Source organism: Dothidotthia symphoricarpi (genome assembly GCF_010015815.1).
Source record: "Dothidotthia symphoricarpi CBS 119687 unplaced genomic scaffold P153scaffold_18, whole genome shotgun sequence".
Lineage (NCBI taxonomy): Eukaryota > Fungi > Ascomycota > Dothideomycetes > Pleosporales > Dothidotthiaceae > Dothidotthia > Dothidotthia symphoricarpi.
The window spans coordinates 791,051-815,012 of record NW_022985025.1 but is presented as its reverse complement, the minus strand read 5'-3'; the positions used below and the strand labels follow the sequence as shown (position 1 = coordinate 815,012).

Genomic DNA, 23,962 nt, shown 5'->3' with positions numbered 1-23,962 from the left:
TAGATTATATTAGAAACTCTAAATTTTATTCTTTAACTATAGCTAGGTTGTAAAAACTCTTGAATTATCTAGTAATTCTAACTATATAAACTAAGTAGCTTTATTAAAAGTAAGAGCAAGAATAGCTTATATAAACAAGCTAGTATAATAATTATCCTTATACTTCTAAAGTTTTTATCTTTTTATATCTTCTTCTTTTTAAAGGAAATTTAATAATAACTAATAATATAATTATATTAGTATAGCTTAGAATTTCCTACACTATATCTTATAGTAAGCTAGTAAGGAAAAGATTAAAGTAAGTAATATCTAGTACTAGTATATACTTTAGATTTTTCTAGCAAGGTTTTTAAAATCTTAGTTAAGTAGTAAGAAAATAAAAAGTAATACTTAGTATAGAAGGTAAACTTTTTACTTAAAAGAGAAGTAAACTTTATAGTACTTTAAGCTTAATTAAAGACTTATAGTATAGTTCTTTAAAGTAAAAGTCTAGCTTTTCTTTTATATAAGTTTATTAGACTAAAATAGTTTTCTTTTATACTTAGCTTTTTTAAGTTAATAAGCTTACTACTGTGTATATATTTTTACTACTCTAAATCTAAATAACAACTACTTTAATTAAGACTTTAAAGAATTTAAGTATACTACCTAGAAAAAGAAAGATAAAGAAGAAATCTAGAATATATAAAACTCTATTATAAAACTATATAAATATTATATAAAATAAAAACAAAGCTAGCTAATCTAGTTTTAGTAGTAATAGTTATAGTTATAGTTCTACTAATAGTAATAGTAGTAGAAACTAGTAGGTTAATAACTTATAACTAGGTTAAACCTTAGCTACTATAGCTAGTATAAATAATAGAACCTATTAAGCATTTAAAACGCATAGATAAAAACATAATAATAACATAATTAATTAATTTTCGTTTTCTATAGATATTTTAAGTAATAAGTATAAATATATAGTAAGCTTACAGGATACTTTTTAGTAATATTATTATTTATTATTTTAGGTTTATAGCGTATTTATACTTCTAGTACAAGCAGATAGACGCAATATAGTAAGAATCTAATATAGTAACTTAGTATAGAAGCTATTACCTAGCCTCTTTTTACATAGTAAATATTAGTTAGAGTATATAGTAATAGTAATAGAAAGCTAATTAGAATACTGTCTCTTTAATAACTAGCTGCTTAATATACTAGTGTAGACACGTTAGTTAAAGTTTAGTTTAGTTATAAACTCTAAATTGTATTATAAACTATAGCTAGGTTATAAAAACTCTTTAATTAACTAGTAATTCTAAATATATAACTAGGGCAGCTTTAAAAGAGGTATAGGTAATAATAGTTTATATAGATAAGCTAGTATATAAATATCCTGTGTACCTTAAGAGTTAAGATCTTTATTTATCTATCTATCTATCTTATTTATCTTATTTTATCTTTTTTTATAACTAAGATTATACCTAACTAATAATATAATCCTATTAGCGTAGCCTAGGAGTTCCTACGCTATATCTTACAGTAAACTAATAATTTAAGAATTAAAGTAAGTAATTACTAGTACTAGTATAGTACTCTAGATATCTCTAGTAAGATTTCTAAAGACCTAGTTAGGTAGTAAAAGAAAATAAAAGAAATTACTTAGTATAATAGTAATATATTCTGCTTAAGTAATCTAGATATTAAGTAGTATCTTATACTTAATAAAAGGCTTAAAGTAAAGCTTTATAAAGTTAGAGTTTAGCTTCTTCTTATATAAGTCTATAAGGCTAATAGAGCTTTCTTTAATACTTAGCTTTTCTAACTTAATAGTTTTACTACTAAGCAGTATAATAATACTATTCTAACTAAGGATAAAAGGTATTTTAAGCAAGCTTTTATAGACCCTAGGTATACTACCTAGAAAAGAAGACTTATAAAAGTAATTTAGGAGGTATAAAACCTTACTACAGAACTATAGAATTAATATAGAATAAGGATAAAGAGGTAGTAGTAAGAGTAATAGTAATAGTAATAGTAATAAGAAGCAGATAGCTAATAACTTATAACTAGGTTAAACTTTAGCTACTATAGTTAGTATAAATATATAATAAGAACTAATAAGTAATTAAAACGCGTACGTAACTAAAATACAATAGTAATATAACACATTAATTTCTATCCTCTAGGGAATATTATTATTTATATAAATACTTTTATTAAGAATTTCTAAAACTAGTTTTATACTATTAGTTATAGAAATAGTATAAAAAAAAGCTTTTATTTAAGTTTAATATAAAGTACTGTTTTCCTATTTCTATTTCTTTTAACTACGTTCTAATAAATTATTTAAAATAGATAAGATAGTCTAACACTTTGTCTTTTTTTATTAAAGTTAAGAGTATAAACTACTATTAGTAACCTAAACTTTATTTACTTTTATAATAATCTATAGGATTTTAAAAAAATAATCTCTATAATACTAAGTAGTATAACTTAAAAGTATTTAACTTCTATAATTTAGCTTAGTATTTATCTTATCTAAAATATATCTATAGTCTTATTACTATATTTAGTAGTAAATAGTAATTATACTACTACGTTAGTTTATATCTTTTACTTAGGTTAGGTTTAAGTTTTATATAAACATAATCTAGCTCTTACCTAACATAAAGCTAATCTAAAGTCTAGTTTAACTTAAATCTAACTTAAGTCTTTTATACTAGTATTAGGTTAGAATTTAGTTAGAATTATATCGACCTTAGGGAGAGGTTATATATACTTTAGCTAGTTAGATAACTTTACTATAGCTTACTATTATATATTAAAATAGCTGTACTATAACTAACTTATCTTTAACTTTAACCTAATATATAGTTTACTTTAGCTTTACTCTAACTAAGTATTTATATAACCTTATCTTAACTCTAATTTATAATTAAAAACTCTAGGCCTTTTTGCTAGCTTGAATATTACCTGGAATTTATAAGCTTAATATTTCTAATATAAGTTTTAAGTACCTTAGTAAACTTAAGCTAACTTTAAAGGAATTATTTAGAGTTAAGTATAACTTAAAAAGTATTTATATTAAATAATTATTTTGTTTAATCTTAGTATAATTTAGATTTAGCCTTACACTAAATAGATTTCTAGCTTTTTACTTTTTACTTTTTTAGATTTTTAGTTTTGTTTAGCTTGCTTTATTTATTTTGGATAAGTCCTAGGCCGTGTATTAAATTACCTATAACTATCTAGCTTTTCTACGCGCAAGCGCAGTGCCTATACTGTAAATAGTATTGTTAGTTAATATTATTCTTGATTTTCAGACAATCACCTGCTATAACACCTGTACTTCAAGAAAAACATCGTAATGCTTTACTCTAGTAGGTTTAGACTAGAATTACCCTTCTTAGCCCTTCCTTTTGCACATCTGGAACTCCCTCTCCCTGCATTATCCCGTGGATATACGCCTCGCCAACCAATTCAAACTCCTCACCTGACGATCCAGATGGCCGTAGAATTAAAGGAACGTCCGCCCCAGCCAATATCCAAACCTCATCTCCGCCGTGGAACAGCGGAGGACCCATCCCAAAACGACCCGTCTTCGTCACAAACAGCGACCTTCCGTGTCCAGCTGTCGCCGAGATCAGAAAATCAATATCACCTGCGGGCTTGGCTAGATCCATCTTCTCCCTTAATTCGTCGTGGAAACTCTCAACAATCAAGTCGTCCTCTGCCTTGCTCCCGCTCTTACTCCGTCGATGCTCGAAGTCAACAAACTCGGGAGGGAAAATTGTGCCATCCGCCTCTGTGCACCGCTCCATCATGTGTTGAGAGGCAGTATACATCGCCCCCAACAACTCCCTTGCTTGTTCGATGTTCAAATATTCGCGAACTTCTTCTGGTAGCGCGTCCGATAACGTCGCATTGCTGGCCCGAAACTCAATCAAATCCTCAGCGTACCGCAAGCTGAATGCAGCTCCTAATTGTCTGGTTAGAACGCGATTCTCAAGCAGCCCAAGGAACGAGCTGCCGCATTCCTTGGGTGCAGGCGTCTCCCCTTCAAAGCTATCAAAGAGTAATGTTCTCCAAAAGGTCTCAAATCGTGTCTGCCCTTCCGGCGGAGTCACCTTTTGCAAAAGCAAAGACAATTCGGGTATCAATGCCCATTTGAATGTAACACCAACACTCGTGATCTCATCTAGCTTGATCCCCTTCAATTGAAGCTTGTTTCTAGGGAGATACAACATTTCAACGCTTCCAAGCCCTTTAGAGGCAGCAAAAGAGGCGTGTTGGTTGATTGGCGTTGACAGATTCTGAACAGTGAAGTCTGGCACCCAAGACGGCAACTCCAGCATTGGTTCTGCATCGAAGGTGTTCTTCTTTAACGAAAAGATTTGCAGACTCTGCAACGAATCAAGGAGATAACGCGTCGCCTCTACGAAGACTTCTTCAACAGTGAGCCTGTAATTCACCATCAGAGGGTTTGTCTCTTGTTCTGGCGAAAGACCGACGAAAGCGTAGACCTTGTCGCGGGCATTACCAGACTCTGTATATCGATACCAGTCTAGAAGTCGCAACAGGCCTAGCCGCTTCGGGGCCGATTCGTCTTTGGATAATCCATCGAATGTTCCCATCGAGATTCTGACCTGTCGGACAATGGACCCGAGGGAGCTATTCAGTATATGTGTCTTTCTCGGTCGATAAAGCTTGACGGAGCTCCTAGCGGAAATTGTATGCGAGCTGAAGTCGCCCTTAGTCCGGTTGGTTTGGATAAGTGGCTCTGCCAGGTGCCTCAACTGATCGAACCACCTCGATCGTTGCAAGATCTCAAACGACCTAAGAACAAGCTCAACATTACCATGCTGCCTGCCACACATGAACCACGGTTCCCGAGCAAGTGCGATCTCCTGAACTATCCAAGCCCGTTTGAACCAGGCGCGGTTGAGAAAGAGATACACGCCGATCCAGGAAGTATAATTCAGCTTGGGTATTCCTAGCTTTTGATAAGTTTCATCTGATGAAATATCAAGGCTCCTCAGCTCTTTGGGATCGCGGTTGTTCCCTTGACAAAGGTTTACAATAGTGACGAGATCATGGAACGCTTGAGCGGATAGTCGGTCACCACCACCAAGCCATGCGAATACGAGGCGCGCCTGTTGGTAAATGCGACTCATCATCATAACTTGACTGCTCTTCTCTTCTAGGTTATTCTGATTGATGCACAAGGCATCAATCCAGAAGCATCCTGAGCTTTGGGGTACGTTGGAGAACTGGGGGTCTTTCTGGTGCGTGACGTGGGAGCGAAGCCCTAGCAAAGCCGCGTACAAATTCGAGCCGACTGAGACTGCCTTTCCATCGACTTCAATATTGAAAGCACGTGCTGCCCAAGCCTCCTGCGGCGAAATCTCTTGGGTGCTGAGATAAAGCGTACACGGATCACCCCAAGTGTAAGAGAGAGCGTCGTATGCCACGTTGTCGTTGAGATCTACGACGACGAGGGAACATCTCACCGGTGGACGAAACAGCTCGAAATCAGAGTAGCTCTCTGTAGAACAACCCTCTGGCCCTGGGTATATCTTGAGGAGTCGAATAGATGTAGGGGTCGGAAGGTCTCGATAATGGAGATCTTTGAAATCCGTTGGCTTCATTTTCTCACAGCCCTCGGGTGGTCTTATGATAGGGAGGCGCGGCTGATGTTGAGGCAGTTCCAGGCGATTCTCTCTGCCAACGCCTGCGAACCCCGACATAAACGCTGACACTACGGTTTCTTCATTGTCCCAAAGTGGATTGCGACTCTTACCTGGCGTCTGAGCAGCCATAGATTCGTGTAGCCAATGACGTGCGCGATGCGAGGTAGAGTTGCAAGAAGAAATAATCGTGACTAAGGTGTCGAAGTCAAACGACGAGAGGATTCAGTAGAGATCAAACGGTGACCTGGAGACCCCGCCTTTTAGTTGTCAGCTTGGTGTAACACTTGCCCAGCCATTCAGCATCGTCCTGGCATTCCTGTGTCGCATATGGCCAGCCCCCAACAAGTCGCAACCGACCAACGAATGCCTTTCTCCATGCATTTCAGCCTAGAGATTTGCATGATTTGGTCCGCCAAGCAAGGTCCGTTTGTGCATGCATTTCACCGACGTGCTGACGCTTATGAAGATGTTATCCTTGTGCTTGAAGACGTACGCGCGCGTGGCTGATGCAAGTATTGAGACTTAATCAGTGGGTCAAGAATGGAGGAAGAGTGGTGGTCGAATCAGCCCCGCCTCAAGCCAGTTGACCCCGCACGTTTTCCGCCGTACCGACTGGGACTCTTGCGCCACGCGCCCGCTTTACAAGATCCGCTCTTTATAACCAGACAATCAACCCTTGATATGATCTCATCCTAGGGCTTAGCTGTTGCCGTGGAGTTATCGGCAGGCATCGCACAGGAAATAACAAGACTCGAAGTACTTTCTTTACCGAGGCAGTGATCTGCGACTGAACGACTATGGAGTTCGATAAGCAGATCGAGGTTCCGGAGCTTACCCCGCTACTGCAGCCAGATCCATGTCCTGTTTGTTGTAGAAATCAGAGCAGTAGCTCAATCACGTCTTGCATGTTCTACGACGCGGTTGCATTGCGAGCATCTCTGCATGTTCTCGCGTCAGGCTTGTCACGCTACTACGATATCGCCGAGCTGGACTTCCCGCACTACCATCTACGCCGCGCAATCATCTAATTGCATTTTCCCCGCCGTGAAATAGCTATCTCACCATGAGTTCGACCTGTCGTGCTCTATCACAAATGATCTCCAGTCTCAGACCCAAGAGTCCTTTCATAAAATCGACTCGCTCTCTGGCTGACTACTCACGACAGCAACATTCAGAACTGTTCGAATACACGTCGGGGCGATGGATGTTTGCCAACTCCCCTCTTCTCAAGCTCCCCCCACATTACTAATTATAGACTACAGTTGGAATGACACCCTGAAGCATGCTGAAAGAAGACGTATCTTCAATTTATCGGAACTGAAGCGCCTTGGGGCTGCAGCCGTCAGCCGGAACGTAGAAGACGTGGCTCGATTTGAAAAGTTGGGTGAAGGGGGCTTCAACCGAACTTTCCTAATCACTATGCATGATGGCTTCCAGTTTGTCGGACGGATCCCTTATCCAGTTACCGAGCCGAAACACCTAGTCATAGCTAGCGAAGTTGCGACAATGGACTTCCTCCGCTCGCATGGCATACCTGTCCCTAATATCTACAGCTACTCAGCTACATCGGAGAACCCCGCTGGCACTGAATATATTTTCATGGAGCTAGTTCGCGGAACGAATCTGGGCGATATCTGGTTTGATCTGTCCGAGAAGGCTAGAATTGCCGTCGTCACCAGATTCGTAGAGTTAGAATCTCGACTGTTCGATCTTCCTCTGCCAGCTAGCGGTAGTCTGTACTATATCAAAGACCTACCAGCGGACTCCATCAAGGTTCGAATCCCTACCGCCGATCCTTCACACGGGAAGGACTTTTGCATTGGTCCTGACACACGACTTGGCCTTTGGTACGGGAAACGGGTCAACATTCAGATTGATCGTGGACCATGTGTGTATTAGCCCCATTATCCATTTACCAGTAACGATATCTGCCGTCTTGTCTATGTCAGTCCGGTATTAATCAGTTACTCATACTAAGTCCCGAAAAGATACAGATGTAGAAGCTGTTCTTGCAGCTGGGGCTAAGAAGGAGGCTGCTTACTTGAAGGAATTTGGCCAACCGCTTCACCCCTTCCAACGTCTCCGCCGAGAAATTTACAACTACGAGAAACAACCACCCTCCGAGCACTTGAATAGTCTGGCGAAGTACTTGCAAATCGCTTCTTACCTCATACCGAAAGGTAACGACACTCTTACCCGCCCGACGTTAAGACACCCCGATCTTCAACCCAACAATATATTTGTCTCCGATGAACTTGATATTACAGGTCTTATCGATTGGCAACATTGTGCAGTTCTCCCACTCTTTCTGCAATGCGGTATCCCAAACAGCCTTCAGAATTACGGCGACAGTGTGTCGGTATCGTTAACCGTTCCTGAGTTACCACACAACTTCGACGAGCTAGACGAACGCGAACAATTTGAGGAAGACGTACTCTTACGTCGGCGTCAACTTCATCACTTCTATGTCGCGGCGACGGCTAAGCTTAACCCAACGCACTATGACGCCCTAAGCTATGACTTCAGTACGTTGAGGCGCAAACTTTTCGATCATGCGAGTTCACCCTGGGAAGGCGACAACATCACTCTCAAAGCCGATATCGTTCACTTACAGATGAACTGGTCAAACATCACTACTGCAAGCTCGATCACGAACGATGATGCAAAGCCTCCTTGCCCGATCGCTTTCTCGGAGGAAGAGGTGAGCGAGTGTTTGCGCATGAATGCAGCGCAGGTCGAGGCAGACGAACAGCTCCAGGCTTGTAGGGATGCTATTGGCATTGGGCCCGAGGGGTGGGTGCCATTGGAACAATACGATGAGATAAAGGAACGTGAAAGTAAGCTGAAAGCTGATGCGCTTGATGCAGCTGAGTCTGATGAGGACCGACTGATGCTATGCGAGCATTGGATGTTCGATGACTTTGATGAGGAAGAGTATTCGTAAGGAGCTCCATTACAAGGGCGAGATCTCAGCGGCTTAGCGGCTCCGTATGACTGCACACTGGCCAAGATTTTGGCAGCTGATTGGATCGTTAAAATGATTTTAATCAAAAAAACGTCAATTATATTAGAACAAGACGTCAATTAGTAAGCGGAAGCTGGGCAACGTAGTCCGCAGAGCTCTGATGGTAGCCGCGCTTTGTTATTAGTATTGACTCCCCGTAGTCTGATTGATAGACAAGTATCCCCTGGCTGGTTATCTTGATAAAGTGGTTATTCAGTTCATCCCTACACCCGTTGGCACTACGTTTCGTGAAATCAAATTGAGATATCCATATATGCGGGCTACCAGTGCGATAGACTAACTGGCAATTTTCCCCTCGCCAAGATATTCCACACAATATATCAAAGTAAAATAAGTGTTCCGTCATCAGCGGTGAAATAGTTATGCAGTTACGATCGTCAAATCAGTATTTTCGACATGACCAATCCTACTGTTTCCCCTCTGCAATCTCCTTCTCCACTGCATCTGCCACGTCCCCTAACGTATCGAACTTCCAGTTCCAACATGGGTCCTTCCGGTTTCCCATAACGGCCTTGGGTCGAAAGATCCAGCAACTCTTGATTCCAATTTGTTTCGACGGGTGATGGTCATGGTACTGTGACTGAGCAGTCTGGAGTACCTCATTTTTCTTTACTCCGAAGTCTTGCTCGACTTTCTTGAGCATGTATTCGAAATTCTTCAGGTTAGGCTTGTAACTTCCGATGTCCTCAGCGGTGTAGATGGCATCAAACTCGAAACCCTGGAGCCCCTTGGGATGAACACGATTCTTTTGGAAAGACGAGTTGTCGACATTGCTCAACACAACAAGCTTGTACACCTTGCTCAATCTCCTCAACGCCTCCACGCTATCCTCGAATGCCGGCCACTCTGCCACGCTGTCCCCGAACCTCTTACTCTCTTCCGCAGTTGGCTTCTGTAGTCCCAACTTTTCACATAGTTTCGGATGTACAGCCGTCAAAATTTCTGAGTATTTAAGACCGGGGTTCTTGGTCTCTTCCGCGGCTTCGATGGGATGTAAAACCTCGAGGATGTGTTTCTGGTCTATATTGGGACTGCCCGACTTTTCAAGCATGGGCTCCAGAGCAGCGAGCATGCCGCGTTCCCAGTCGATAAGAGTACCGTAGACGTCGAAAGAAAGTAACTTAAAATCGGTGAGTTTGGACATTTTGGTAATAATAGAGGATAAGATAACAGGTGTTTGAAAAAATTGTCTTCAGAAGGAACTGCGGAGTTTTTATGAAGACAAGTCCTGGTATTTAATTGTCCCGACGTTGGTGATCGTGTAGCAGCCCCACATGACGTAGTGAGGTTGCAGCACGCCCTATGTCAATTGCCATGACTGACTACGACAACGCTAATTTTATGTGATTCAACAATCTTAGTGGTCTACACACTTTGGTCCGTCTGTCACTAAGAGATAACATCTCCGCAAGATGACACGCCCTACGATATGACAACCTTGGAGTAGCCGCAAACGTAAGTACATGAGTACATCTTACAAAGGACGCGCTTTATACAAAGATGCCGCAAAACAAATAACAAGCAACAAGGTGAGCACTATTGTAACACGTGTCGTGTACACTGCTAACATACAAAAACGTGCCTTGAACGACGGCCGAGGTGCTTATTGCTACAAGATAAAATCTACACTTCCCGGCCTAATGCAAGTGCCTAGGGTGCACCTTGTCAGTCTCCATCGTATACGGCAAGTCTCCAAGCTTCGACGTCAATATGTCCTTCGTCAACTTCCACAAGTTAAGGCTCAAGACCTCGTCCTTCGCCTGATCAGATGGTTCCGTTGGTTTGCGGTCAGGTACGATATATCCATTTTGCACTTGATCCTTCACAATATCTGGATGCGTCGCGGCGAACAAGGCAGGACGGCATCCCTGGGACACAGGATCCTTCATGAAGGGCTTCACCACTGCGACGCCGACCTTGCCTAGTGTACCGTACGCCTCCTCGGCCTGCTTTGGCTGATCTGTCAGGACACCGCCTGGGTGCGTAGCGTTGATCCAGGGAAACCCCGTGTTATCCTTCACAGAACCATACTGACCTGCCTTTATGCGCAAGACGAGTTCGCGGAGGAAGAGAATCTGAGCGAGCTTGGTGCGGTTGTAAAGGTACGTAGGCCCGATGTCCTGATTTATTTCGGCAACAGTCTTGAATTTTGCGCCCCCGTTCCCGCCACGGTGCATATCGGACGATTGGTGGACTATGCGTGAGTCGGGCGTTTTCTGCAGGATGGGCAGGAGCGTGAGTGTAAGGTGAGCCTGCGCAAAGACGTTGACCTGCATATGGCTGTCTATACCGTCCTGTGTTTCGTTGTACACGCCGACACCTAGACCTGCGTTGCAAACTAACGCGTCAAGCCTGTCCAGTTCTTGCGCCAGTTGCTTCGCGACTTGGTCGGTCTGTTTGAAAGACTGTAAATTGCATTGCCGCCACTCGACTTTGCTAGTATCGCCCCACTCCTTTAGGGAATCTTGTGCTTCAATGGCATGATCTTCTTTGTTGGAGAGGAGGTAGATCTTGGCTGGGTTGTGTTGCAAGATATGAGCAACAATGCCATAGCCAATGCCCGCGGAGCCTCCAGTCACTACAAAGACCTGCGGGAGTTATCAGCAATGAAGATGTGATGTCGTTTTGAGGCTCACCTTGCCAGACAGGTCGGGGATGTCATTGTTCGGGTCGAACGTGTTGCTCATAATTGCACCTTTGATTGCCTCCATGGTGATTGCGTAATTGTTGAAGTTCGAGTGTTTTATGCGAAATGGCTGCTCAGGTATAGTTTGTCAAGTCAAACTCCAGCATGATATATAGCCCAAAATGTATCTACCAAGACCTCGCCTCGGGATGTCGTCATGATGAAATATACGCTTGCATACCCTGCATCGATCGATGAGGCGCTGATTTGCGCAACGACGTGTCGTTAAGGGGTTGGACGCAAGGAGATCGAGTTCTAATCACATTAGTTGAATGCTGGTATAGAGAGGGAGGTGGATAGTCGAGAGTTAATGTGGTCACTGCAATCATGGTCGGAGATTCATTCGCGCCACCTCCGACGTCTCGTTTCACTCCACTCGACCTCACCTCACGTCAACATCTCATCGCCGATCGCGGTACAGCTCACGAAACATCGCAACTTCCAGTGATATACGCTTACAACGACTCATGTTGTCACAGTGTTGTGTTCGCTCCACGTAATCATGACAAATCTTGTAGCCGTGAATTATTTGCAGAGGCGAACACTCAGCATACCACCGTTGCTTGAAACCTCTACTCGAGGAAACACACGTGCAGCCTGAACATCACGAACAGCCTTGTCAGATTATTTTGAGTTGTCTCATAGCAATTATAAGCAAAATCCACTCATATCGCTACATGGGTGGCCCACTATGCCCTCATATGGAGGGCATCAGCCTAACCCGGCAAGGCCGTGAGATGATCGTGGGTTCGATTCACCAATTGTCAACATGTCATCCGCGATGTCCAGTTTGGTAGCTAATGCGTAGGCGTAGGCGTATCATGAGTAGCCCCCACGAAGAGATATGAAGTTTGGTCCCTCATGCGAACAAGAAAGAGCCAAAAAGTAGGTCATTCGGCTCCTGAGACAGGTGGTGAGGTGAGGGTATTCGAACATCTCCATCTGATCGAGAGACACTTCATCCTTGGGGGTCCTCCAGCCAAAACAGTCATACGTCGGTGAGGAGACATAGTTCAATGTCATTACAGGCTGTTTCTTCGATTTTGAGCAGGTTTCATTTCATATCATCCTGTGAACATTCGTTGCATCTTTCACAATATTCTCATTCTTTCAAACTCTCTCAGTTGCAGGTCAACGGGACGTCGAACCAGTTCCACCTCGTCATTTCACTATGTACAAGAACTACGATTGCATTGAATGTATTGGTGGGATGTGATGCCATGTTTAGGCCAAATTTACTCCTTCTTTCACTCCTCGAGCGACGTCGCACTAGCCGTTATCCAGCCCCACCAACGATAAAACACTTCTGCCATGGTCTCTCTTCCAAACTCCACCGCCTGTTACTTCGAAGACTCAACTACCGGCATATTTCAACCACCAGACCTAGCGTCTCAACGATGGGACTTTGGAATATGATCTTCCTATTCTTGTTCGGCCTCACGGCTTTGGTTGCAGGCTGTCCACCCCCGCTCAATGACATGCGCTTCCTCGCAAACGCTACCCACAGCACACGCGACCTAATCATGGCTTACAGAGCCCTCGATCCTGGTGGCACCGGGTATCTCGAATCCACATCGAATGTAAGTGAACCCTACTTTCCCTTTCCTAGATTTAAGACTTCTTGGATGCTGACTTCTCCGAATCAGAATGGTGACGCTCGTACGACATGGCCCGGTGGGCTCATAGAATTCTGTTTTGTGGACGAAGATCAGGAAGACTACCTCAGGCATGACATTGAAGCAGCGTGGAAGCTTTGGACCGACAAGATTGGTGTGGCTGGAGAGCACAGTGGGCACAGCCTTGTGTTTCGGGATTATGAGTTCACAGACTCCTTCAACAACGAGAAGGGCCAACATTCATGGGCATATTGTTACAACAAGCGTCAAAATCCTACGGACCCATTGGTGTGGAACCCAGCGGCACCCAACGACATCTTCGTTATCAGAGTCTCGAACGGTAACGCTTTGGCAAGTGTGCCTGGTTATATTCCCAAGTCCTACAGTGATGCTCAAAGCCGACATGAGTTCGACGTCATAGGCAGTGAACAACGAGCCTCATACATCGCGAAAACAAGCTATGATTTTTGGATATCCCAACTTGCTCATGAGCTAGGTTTGACTTTCTGATTAGCCTATCTGTCCGCGATTTTACTGAAACGAACAGGTCACGCTTTTGGACTTCAACACGAACATCAGCGTTCCGATCGTCAGTCCCCAATCACTTACTTCTATTGCATTTCTAACACGCTCTCAGGTGCTCAATACGTCGAGTATAATTGCGACGCGCTTCGAGGTGCAGCTGAAGCTCGCGACGAGGTTGATCGCCTTGGCAACGTAGATGATTGGGGCCGCGTCTGTCATGACCCCATCCTTGCGGGCGAGAAGTATAACTGGTGGGTGATTCATGAATTTGGAGTGTTGCCGTCAAAAGATGAGAAGGGCAACATCATCCATTCAACTATGGGCGGTGAGTATGACAAGGACTCAATCATGCACTACCACTCGATGGCGTTCTGGCCCGGGTGGTCAAGCAATCCTGATAGTAGAACCTGCCTGGACAAGCCCTTGTCTTTCTGGAAAAACGGCGGGCCCAATTTTCAACTGCCCGATTTTACTGAAGAGAACGATCTCGAATTTATCTACCCACGGTTGAAGCCCAGCGACGGCGATTACAGGGCAATCAAGGAGTTATATCCATGGGCCGAGCCAATGGACGAATGTGATTCCGAATCTTCAGGCAGCGGAGCGCAGAACAGTCGGCGCCAAACATCTGGAGACAAGGCGTGTCCTCCACGCAACGAGCCTTTACCATATCCATTCGCTACGGAAGAGTACTTCGGAAGGTGCAAGTGTAAAGGCGAGGCTTTTCTCAAGGCAATGCACGATTCCGATGCGGATGCTGGTATACTCTTTACCCCCGTGCGTGCATCGGCTGAAAGCGAATTCAACAGTGCCGGTAAGTGCAATACAATCAGATTTGTGGTCGACTGCTTATATATTTTGATAGCAAGTCTGGCAACTTGGGGATGGAAAGACTTTAAAGTTTCCCCAATCTCTATTGACTATCAGAAGCATTGGGCGATCGACCACGTTCTGAAAGCTCTCGGCCTGTCCGATAAATCTGTCGCACTTGGGGGAACGATTCAAGTGCACGGTGTCTCCCATGGTGACGAGGATCTTGATGGTGGAGGGTTCGGTAATGTTCCTTACGACGAACAGGCAGCATATATTGTTGGCGAGAAGTCGTACAGGGTAATTCTACCAATATTCTTCGACTTCAGATGGCTAACAGCATGTCAGGTCTCTGGATCCGAGTACACATTCGGAATCGATCCTGCAGGAGGCATGTGGTCCCCTCTCAGTAGAATTGGCGCACGTAGACTGACTTTTAAAACAGTATTGATTGCGATGGATCGAAAGTCACCAAGGTTTGCAGGACAGGAACGCTATCCTAAGGTCGAAGGTGACCAGTTGCCGAAATTGCAGTCTTTTTCTGACGTTGCCTGGTCGAAATGGGTGTCGACTGCTGGGAAGCCAACTACTATGCGTTATTTCCTGTCTCTAGCCATCGGCAACTTTGAGACGCGTTCAGTCATTGGCAAAATCCTGAATGATGCACGGAACACGTGGCAACCTGCGTGGCCTGGGGTGACGTTCTCTACGGATACTCCCCAGGGCGCGGCATTGCTAGGTTAGTAGACATAATTCACTTGAAGAAGATGGCTAAACACTGATTTCACGTAGGCACCCCGAACGCTCTAGCTTTCAGTTACTTCCTCATCCAGCACAAGTCCGGACTAGGCAATCTTCGCATCTCGAAAGTCACCATCTTCAAGGATGGTCGGAGGTTCGCAGACCCTTGTTTGCTGTTCCACGTCGAAGCGGCACCCGTACTACCGAAGGAACCCGAAAAGGCACGGAGCCTGGAAGCTCAGGGTTTGAAGCAGACATCTGTGAACAGCTATGTTCGACGACATGATCTGCGAGCTAAGTTGTAGATACGAACGGTCTTTCGAGATGATTTGATCGATACATTCATGTAAGATGTTTAGATTGTATCGAGGAGTGAGGTAGCGTTGCTCGCATGCGCGATAGATGGATCAGGAGAAACACCAGGCAGAATAATGAAAACCAGCCACGTATCTTGTTTTTTTGTAGATGCCTCAATTCCACCAACCGCACCATGATGTATTTTGCAAGCAGGACATCGATTGTAAGTGAACTTACCAGAGCCAGTGATACGAAATAGATATTAGAATCCTCAACGTCCTGAAAAGCTTCAACAAGTGGCGAACACGACGCACACATCAATGAGACTCCACAGAACCTCACACTATATCAGTCAGCAGAACAATCGGATGGATTTCGAAAGATCTCCAGCACAACAACCGAAAGGAGTTATAGCTAGATTGCAGCATAAGAGTATGGTACTATACAGCAGCCACAAAGTTTCAGCAACCACAATTCTAGCGGGTAGACACACAAGCCACCAGTAACATACCCTGCACAATCAGTTACCCACACTCTACGGAACTAAACGCCGTGGCGACGATAGAGTGCCCAGATATCTGCTGTTCCTCTTCCAAACAGCCCTTGTCCCACTCCTTGCTCATGGACAAAGAGGCGCAGAGCTAGATTCAGGTAAGATATCATAGCGGCTTGAGTTGTATTGCGTGCGCTGTCTGCATGTACATTCTCGTGCGTTTAACGTGTCCGTGCGCGTGATGCCTAGATTCGCGTGATGCACGCGAACACCAAAACACCACAAACTCTAACACTACATAACTCTACTACTATAACTCTAATTAAAGCTGCGCTTACAGAAATAGAATTACTGTAATTAAGAAATAATTTTTAATATATAATAATAGCTGTAAAGTATAGTATTAATTACTCTACGCTATTATAAAGGCACTAAGCTATTACAACATTATATAAAGTTAAGTTATCCTATTAATAAAATCTTAACTTATAATAGAAGCTTAAGCTTATATATTATATTAAAGGGCTTATAAAGCAAGGGCTTCTTCCTATAAAAGAGATAGTATAGAATTTTACCTCCTACGTAGCTAAGAAGGCTGTAAGTAAGAGCTAGGTTACCTATTTTATTAACTGCTAAAGTATTTATCTTATCTCTTAATAGACTATAGGTATAGACTGTAATTACTACTAAGCTAATTTAAGAGCTAAATATAGCTTATACTTTAATCTCCTAAGCTCTAAAATTACTAAGTATAATATAGATCCTTATTATATATATAATATAAATAAGAAGGGCTTTTTAATTAGTATTACTAGTTATTTAAAATAAGTATTTAGTAAAAGGATATAAAAGAAAAAGAAAGTTTAGGTATTTATCTAGAATAGCTTACGTAAGTAGATTACTATCTTAGTATATATATATACTAATAGATTAGCTCTACTGCTAAGCCTTATTTATAAAGCTGCTAGTAGAGCTCTATAATTAAGCTAGGTTAAAGATCTAAAGGTTAAAAAATACTTAGTCTTTATTATATTATTACTTTTAGAATAGATAAATAATAACGTTAGCCTTACTTAGCTTAAGTAGGTGTTTAATTACTATATAAAGAAAAAAGCCTAGTAATCTTATTAGTTACTTATCCTTAATAGCTATAGATCTTACCTAATAATAGAGTTTATTAAGTACTATAATTAAAATAAAATTCTCCTTACTATATTTCCTCTTTATTTAACCTATACGCTTTAGCTGCTTAATATAGTAATATTTAAGCCTTTTTTAGCTACCTACTTAACTAAGCTTTCTAACTACCTTTATAATAGCTAAAGGCTGCTTTTAATTAAAAAAGGTAACTTCTTCTTCTTATTTTAGAAGGCCTAAATAACCTTTTTTAAAGAATTAATAATCTTTACCTCTTTTAAAGTAACAGGAATCTTACCTTTTAACCTTAATATTATACTTAAAAGATTTACTATTACTACTCTAAATAAGTAAAAGTCTTATAAAAGCTTAACCTTAGTACTTAGTAGTTTTAATTAAAGGAAAATACAGTAGCTTATATATACTGCAGTATAAGATTAAAGTAGTTAGGAGGCATAGAAGCTTAGCTAGTTACTCTACTATATTTTAGTTTAAAATAAGCTACTCTACTATAAAATTTAGGAACTTAAAAAGGCGCTAATAGTTAAAAAGAAGTATAATAAAAAGAGTAAGCCTCTAAATCTTTAATAGTGCTAGGAGTATTATAGGGGAGCTATTTTCTAGTCTCTAAGGAAGGTTAAGAAGGTATATATTTACTAGTTAGTAAAAGACTAAAAGAATAAGGAGTAGTAACTTTAAAAAGCTAAAATAGCTAAGTTAAAGAAGGCTACTAAGTTATATAAAGAGAAGATAGCTTAGGAAAAGCGTATAATAAAGGTTATAGTAATAGAGGTAAAGAGAAAGGAGAAGGCTAACCTAGCTGCTAAGTAAGTACGTAAGAAAGAGGCTTTTAATACAGAATAAGCTTTCTAATTATCTTAAAAGAGTAAAAGAAAGGCCTTAAGGCTTTCTAAATATAGTATTAAACGTAGGAAATAAGTAGTTAATAATATAAGTAGTAAGGAGTAGTTAGGGGCTGCACTAGCTGCTTTAGCTATTACTACCTACTACAGCTGTAATATTAAGCTCCTAAGTAAATATAAGTAATATAAAATAATTATAAGTAATTAATTACTACTCTACTATAAAATCTTATAATAATAGCTATTATATGTAGCTCTATAGCCTTATTTTTAGATAGGATAGTTTTGGTGTTCGTGTGCATCACGCGAATCCGGGCATTACGCGCACGGACACGTTATTGCAATGTCTGTGTCCGCGTATCGTGGGATTTAATTGTGCCGCCTCGGGGCTTTCACAAAGCAACTGGATATGAACATGCTATCTACACGCCATGTGATGTGCGGTATATGACGCTAACTTCATCAAGACTCTGGCTAGAACGCATGTGTTGGCGCGTAGTAAACTCTGTAGGCGAACCGAGGAGAGCATAACTTGGTTGACAGGCGGGTCCCGGCACGTTTCACTGTTTTACGGTTTGATCGACACCAAGCGCGGTCGAGTTTTTTCCGGTTGGTCAATCCAAACGACGATCCCGTCATGATTTCATGCCCGTAGTCTAGCCATTTCTACAAAGTGAATGCGCGATGCATCGACATGGGCTTGCCACTCGTCCCTTGACTCGCAAGGTTGAAATCTCCGCCCCGCATGACACATGCACCGAGCCGAAAGGGTCCTATTCTCCGCAGCCAAGGCTCGCTTTGATAAGTGCAGATTAATTCAGGATGGCGGGAAACTTGTAAGATGAGAAGGGAATGGGAGGAGGATTTTGGACGGAAATGGAAAGATGCCGGTGTCGCGACACGAGAACGCTGCGATGATATATAAGTCTACACTTGGCTGGTGGTAAGGAATAAAATCAAGCATTTTGCCTTGTTCTTTCGTTGCATTCATTCGTTCTACTACTTGGCTCGCTCCAGGAGTATTTTCTGTGGTTTTACATTCATCAGGTGCTGGCACTGCTTCCACTCATCATCACCATGAAGACGACTCTCGTTCTTTCCTCATTGCTGGCTTCCGCCTTCGCCGCCACCATCCCGGCGGATGCGCACCAGCAGATGCAGCGCCGTGTCGCTGATCCCCAGCCAGTCTGCGATTTCGACTCCAAGTTGAGCTTCAACGACGCCAACGACAATGTCTCCCCTGCTTTCAAGCGTGATCTGAGCATGACCACCTGGTCCCCGCCGTCCAACATGGTCAAGCCCCTCAAAGAAGTATGGGACCACGAAGTCGCTACGTACAGTGACATGAAGTTTGCGAACTTCGGATACGACCAGATCATGGCCACCAAGGGCAAGATGAACTACTGCGTGCGATGGGAGGGCACTACCAAAGTTACTGCGGCGCAACGCACGCAGGTCGAGGCCGCCGTTCGTAAGCAGTTCAACAAGTGGATTGCGGTTCTTGCGGGCTTCGACAAGTTCCCGTACAAGACTGTGGATGTCAATGTCGTTGGATGGGCAGTCAAGGACAAGTCCATCCTGCAGGGAGACGTTAGCAAGATTGATGTGTACACTGATGTCGACGAAGGTGGCATCCCTCAATGCGCCGAGGCTTGCGGAAGATTTTTCAAACAGAATAATGACTACAGTGGCTGCAAGGCAGGCGCTGCTCGCCATTACGGTAAGTCTCCTCCATAAAGTAGTATTGGGAATTCGAGAAGTGATTGTTGCCGGTGCTCGATGCGCAGCTTCGCAACATCATCATCTGGTCTTCACTTTCTAAACCCCAGCTGGCAACATATGCTAACAAGAAGCAGACGAGTCTCTCTGGCTCACTCCCGGCTTCGAGGGCGGCGCGGGCGGCGACTGGGGTCAGCGTATCGGTCAAGAGTATTTCATGAGCAATCTGAATACAGAAGACATACACATACTACTCCACGAGATGGGCCACACCTTTGCTCTGGACGACTTTTACGACTGGACCCCGACGGGCATGACGAACTTCATCATGCTTGCTGGTAGCGCGTTGAAGATCACCGAGTTCGATGCTTGGATGGCGAGGGACTGGTGGAGGAACATCAAGTCCAGGTACGGCTTGTAAGCTGTTGACCTTGCAGTCGGCCGGTGATGATGTTGTAAATATGAGGTCTTCTTTTCTTGTACATTCGATGGGTTTTGTGGACGAAAGATGGCTTGATTCTAGTTGGTAGCAAAGAACTCATAACATGAGGTGGCAGACATACATGATCGGTGAGATGTGCTGAAATCCTACTCAGTGAGATAGCAACACTAGATCAGACAATAAAGTTACCGGGTATACAAGTTTGTTGAACAGGAGTAATTCTCGGGGCGCACAAGATTAATACAAACCTTGCATGTAATCGTCAAGCTGTTGCAAGATTACACCGCAACTTGGTTCCGAGCTTTCACTATCCGGATGTCACCGTCTTACTTCCTATCACCGACGTTAAGAAAACAACTGTACACCACGATGCAGTACACGATGTCAAGATATCTCTGACAGATGCAGTACAGAGAAGCCAACCATGCGACCAAAAACGACAACTTCGAGAAAGCAATTATAATAGCACAACATAACTTGAGGTAAGGCCCCGCTATTGAACATGATGATCTCATGGTTGCTAACATTATCATTGATATCGCTCTTTCGCCCTACTGGTTCTTCTAAGACTGTCTCCTCATCGTTTGCTAAATAAATGACTGGGACGGCGTGGGGATCTGGTTGGCTAGAGCTGGGCAGAAATATCCTTGCACACTCGATATTGTTGAGCGAAGTGACGACAAAGGCACCCTCAAGATGCTTGCTTTGATCTGCACAGAGTTGGACGAGCTCAAGGGCTTCAGAATGGTAGATCTCATGGGAATTACTATAGTAGAGTCATAGGGTCCTACCGACGCCAACGATGACTTGGATATGAAGGAAGCTGAAGAGGCCTTGGAGACAGCTCTGACATAGAATTTGGAGATTCTGCCACAACAGCCACAGCTGAGCACGAGACTGAAGCCGTTGACTACTATCCATCGCCAGAGAGCGTCCTTGAGGAAAGCAGTACTGCCAACGCTACCACTGTCGACACCGCGTAGAACCCCGCTCTCAACATCATCCCACCCTGCGAGGACAGCCAGACTTCATCACTTGTGAACAGAATGAAACCAACCGAGACCTCTCCAACACGAGCGTATCAAGGCGGCAGTTCCGTCAACTCCACAAAGTTCTCAAGCGACCCAACTACCGCACAAAATCGTGCAAAAGCACAATTATATGCAGATCCTGCGTTGATCTAGTGAACTTCAAGTACCTTCATTACACACCTGGATTGCCAGTCTCGAAGGGCTCACTCTTGTGATTTACGGTAATCATTCCTAGAGCTAACAGCATGAGAGTCGTGTGGAGGCTGTTTAGACAGTGCAGGCCTGTTCCAGGCCTTTTCTGCTTGTTTGACGATTCTGTTATGTAATAAGACATGAGTAATGCCTTGGACGAGCATCTGGAAGACGATATTTCAAAAACCTCCAAGTTTGTGAAGAAGTCAGAGTTTATGCAGTGACAGGCAGGTAAATGCAAACCTTTTCTCCACACCAAACACACTGAAGTACCAGCAGTAGCACTGAAGAAGATTTTGTTACAGTCATACTCTTTCAAACTGTGCTACTCAATTCGCTCTGTGCTTGTCGAGGTAAATATTATCTTCAAGATTGTAAACATCATTGTCTCGATTTTTGAGCTAACTTCCAAACTACCACAACCTATTTCACTTTCCATACAATACCGACTCAAGTCTGCATACGCTCTTAGGTCTGCGAAGAATCATCATTGATGCGTGACATGCGACAGTGAAGTGGTTGGAAGGCTCGGTAGGGCTGAGCTTGCCCCACAAGTTGTGATGCACGCCAAGTTCTTAGCGCCATCCCGACGCGACTGTTCCATTCCTCTTGACGCTTTCCATCAATCAAACGATACAACCTGGATTTCTGTGCCGCTTTTAAACACGCGATATCACCTGCTAGATACGCGTTCAAAGCTATGCCCACGTGCTGAGCCTCACTCCAACCATCCCCATCGCGCCGGTCTGCTCATCTAGAACACCGGTTCGCTCTCACAGGACGCGTGGAACTCCAAATCTTCTAACATCTCTGCGGTCGCTACCCCCAAAATGACCGACTACAACAAGGACACTGTCGCGCAACTTCGACAAATCCTCAAAGATCGTGGGATACCCAGTACGGGATTGACGAGGAAGGCGCAGATTGTTGAGAAGCTGGAGGAGGCGGACAGAGAGGGGTTGGAAAGCAAGGAGGAGGCAGAGACGAATACGGGCGATGTTGGAGAGGATGGCACGCCTGTGGAGGATGCAGAACAAACCCCGCCTGCGCCGACGTCTGAGCCTCTGCCCGAGACTATCTCGCACATTGACAGCGACATACCTTCTCCGAGTCGGACAGACGCGATAGGGCAGACGGCGGAGGACACTACAATGGCCGACGAGCCTGGTGCGCTGCAGCCTGCTGAGGTGTTCAGTGCGGCGCCAGCAGATCCCGAGGATGTTGTGGGGCCAAGAGTCACTGAGCCTGCAGACGAGGAAGTTGAAGACGAGGAAAAGGCGCCTGCGGAAGACGAGTTGCCAGAAGCCCCAGGGCCGGCTGCTGAAGCACTGCGATATGCGCAACAAGAGCGGGGACTGTCGGAGAATGCTCTGGACACCACGACAGGAGACGAAGCGCCAGCAGCAGATGAAAAGTCGTCGATCGAGCAGGCCGAGGCACCTCCACTTTCTGGAGATTTGACGACGCAGACATCGCGGCTCGCCACGGAGGAGTTGGAGGCAGATACCAAGAAGCGGAAGAGACGAAGCGGCTCGCCAGATATGCCCGTTGAAGAAATCAAAGCAAAAAGACCCAGACCAAGCCAGGAGCCTATCCATCTGGTCGAGGACAAGGACGTGACTATGGAAGAGAGGAACCCCGAGGACGAGCTGAACGTGGTTGTAGAGCCTTCAAACGATGCTGACGAGGCTGCCACTCCCAAAGAAGACACCCGACGCGAAAAGAAAGAAAACACGTCTCGCTACAAAGACCTCGTCCAACCCACCGCCGCCACACCCCAAGACCAAGACGCATTCGCAGACGACCGCCCCATAGTCCCTGCTCTCCACCCCGCAACGCCCGCCCTCTACATCCGCGACTTCATGCGACCGCTGCGCCCCGAACCCCTCCGCGCCCACCTCATCTCGCTCGCCTCTCCACCTTCCTCGTCGCCCACCCCAGACATCATCAAAGCCCTCTTCCTCGACGCAATGAAGACACACGCCCTCGTTCACTTCACCTCGACAACCGCCGCATCGCGCGTCCGCGCCAGTCTACACGGCAGCATCTGGCCGCCCGAAGGCAACCGGAAAGAACTCTGGGTCGATTTCGTGCCCGAAGAAAAAGTAGGCTCCTGGATCGCACAAGAGGAAGACGCCCTCGTCGCCGAGAAAGAAGCCCGCGCATCCGGCCACCCCATCCCCGCCAAACGCTTCGAAGTCACGTACCCCGAATCCGATGATGGCTCCATCACAGCCGTCTTCCACGAACTCGGCTCAAACGCGCCGACGAATGCCCCCCGCGGTCCGCGAGCCTCGGCGCCACAACCCCCGCCCCCCAAAGCGCCGTCGTTGGAGGCTAAACAGGATAACCAGCACTCCTTTGCCACGCTCTCCACACTCTTTCAAACTACCACCGCAAAACCACAGCTCTACTTCCTTCCCGTGGCTGACGACGTGTCTGCCCAGCGCCTGGACGAGCTGGCGGCCGAAACGAGCCGCGACTGGACGCCCGAGGACAGACGCAAGGGGCGGGGGATCAAGGCGGAGATGAAGTACAAGTACAGTTTTGACGAGCGGGGGAGGATCGTTGAGGTTGGCGAGGACCGGGGGCCGTGGAGCGCAGATGTAAGAGGAGGTGGAGGTGGAGTAGGGTTTCGCGGACGGGGAGGGGGAAGGGGGAGAGGGAGGGGGTTGGGATGGAGAGGGTGATTGTCTGTATTTGT

The 23,962-nt window shown here is 44.4% G+C and overlaps 7 protein-coding genes across 7 annotated transcripts; 4 read left to right on the top strand and 3 right to left on the bottom strand.

Annotated features, from left to right (window-relative positions):
- Positions 1 to 3,377: 3,377 nt before the first annotated feature.
- P153DRAFT_389006 (HET-domain-containing protein) lies at positions 3,378 to 5,810 on the bottom strand (the record flags this gene model as incomplete). Its single annotated transcript, XM_033670805.1, has 1 exon — positions 3,378 to 5,810. The coding sequence occupies one exon, from the start codon at positions 5,808 to 5,810 to the stop codon at positions 3,378 to 3,380; it is 2,433 nt and encodes an 810-aa protein (XP_033520653.1).
- A 782-nt stretch (positions 5,811 to 6,592) lies between these two features.
- Positions 6,593 to 8,625, top strand: P153DRAFT_347351 (uncharacterized protein; the record flags this gene model as incomplete). Its single annotated transcript, XM_033666167.1, has 3 exons — positions 6,593 to 6,887; positions 6,944 to 7,569; positions 7,670 to 8,625. The coding sequence occupies exons 1-3, from the start codon at positions 6,745 to 6,747 to the stop codon at positions 8,623 to 8,625; spliced, it is 1,725 nt and encodes a 574-aa protein (XP_033520652.1). The 5' UTR covers positions 6,593 to 6,744.
- Positions 8,626 to 8,769: 144 nt separating this feature from the next.
- Positions 8,770 to 9,904, bottom strand: P153DRAFT_369599 (HAD-like protein). Its single transcript, XM_033668816.1, has one exon. It carries the CDS (start codon positions 9,848 to 9,850, stop codon positions 9,113 to 9,115), a length of 738 nt encoding a protein of 245 aa, XP_033520651.1. The 5' UTR covers positions 9,851 to 9,904; the 3' UTR covers positions 8,770 to 9,112.
- Positions 9,905 to 10,051: 147 nt separating this feature from the next.
- Positions 10,052 to 11,857, bottom strand: P153DRAFT_399712 (NAD(P)-binding protein). Its single transcript, XM_033671755.1, has 2 exons — positions 11,343 to 11,857; positions 10,052 to 11,294 (listed from the first exon to the last, which is right to left on the bottom strand). Exons 1-2 carry the CDS (start codon positions 11,415 to 11,417, stop codon positions 10,344 to 10,346), a joined length of 1,026 nt encoding a protein of 341 aa, XP_033520650.1. The 5' UTR covers positions 11,418 to 11,857; the 3' UTR covers positions 10,052 to 10,343.
- A 2,325-nt stretch (positions 11,858 to 14,182) lies between these two features.
- P153DRAFT_323485 (uncharacterized protein) lies at positions 14,183 to 15,509 on the top strand. Its single transcript, XM_033665210.1, has 5 exons — positions 14,183 to 14,347; positions 14,399 to 14,643; positions 14,692 to 14,734; positions 14,789 to 15,082; positions 15,136 to 15,509. The coding sequence occupies exons 1-5, from the start codon at positions 14,269 to 14,271 to the stop codon at positions 15,387 to 15,389; spliced, it is 915 nt and encodes a 304-aa protein (XP_033520649.1). The 5' UTR covers positions 14,183 to 14,268; the 3' UTR covers positions 15,390 to 15,509.
- A 3,442-nt stretch (positions 15,510 to 18,951) lies between these two features.
- Positions 18,952 to 20,150, top strand: P153DRAFT_399710 (uncharacterized protein; the record flags this gene model as incomplete). The annotated part of the gene is made up of 2 exons (XM_033671754.1): positions 18,952 to 19,594; positions 19,731 to 20,150. The coding sequence occupies 2 exons, from the start codon at positions 18,952 to 18,954 to the stop codon at positions 20,012 to 20,014; spliced, it is 927 nt and encodes a 308-aa protein (XP_033520648.1). The 3' UTR covers positions 20,015 to 20,150.
- A 931-nt stretch (positions 20,151 to 21,081) lies between these two features.
- P153DRAFT_425419 (uncharacterized protein) lies at positions 21,082 to 23,948 on the top strand (the record flags this gene model as incomplete). Its single annotated transcript, XM_033672542.1, has 3 exons — positions 21,082 to 21,132; positions 22,038 to 22,155; positions 22,291 to 23,948. The coding sequence occupies 3 exons, from the start codon at positions 21,082 to 21,084 to the stop codon at positions 23,946 to 23,948; spliced, it is 1,827 nt and encodes a 608-aa protein (XP_033520647.1).
- Positions 23,949 to 23,962: the final 14 nt, after the last annotated feature.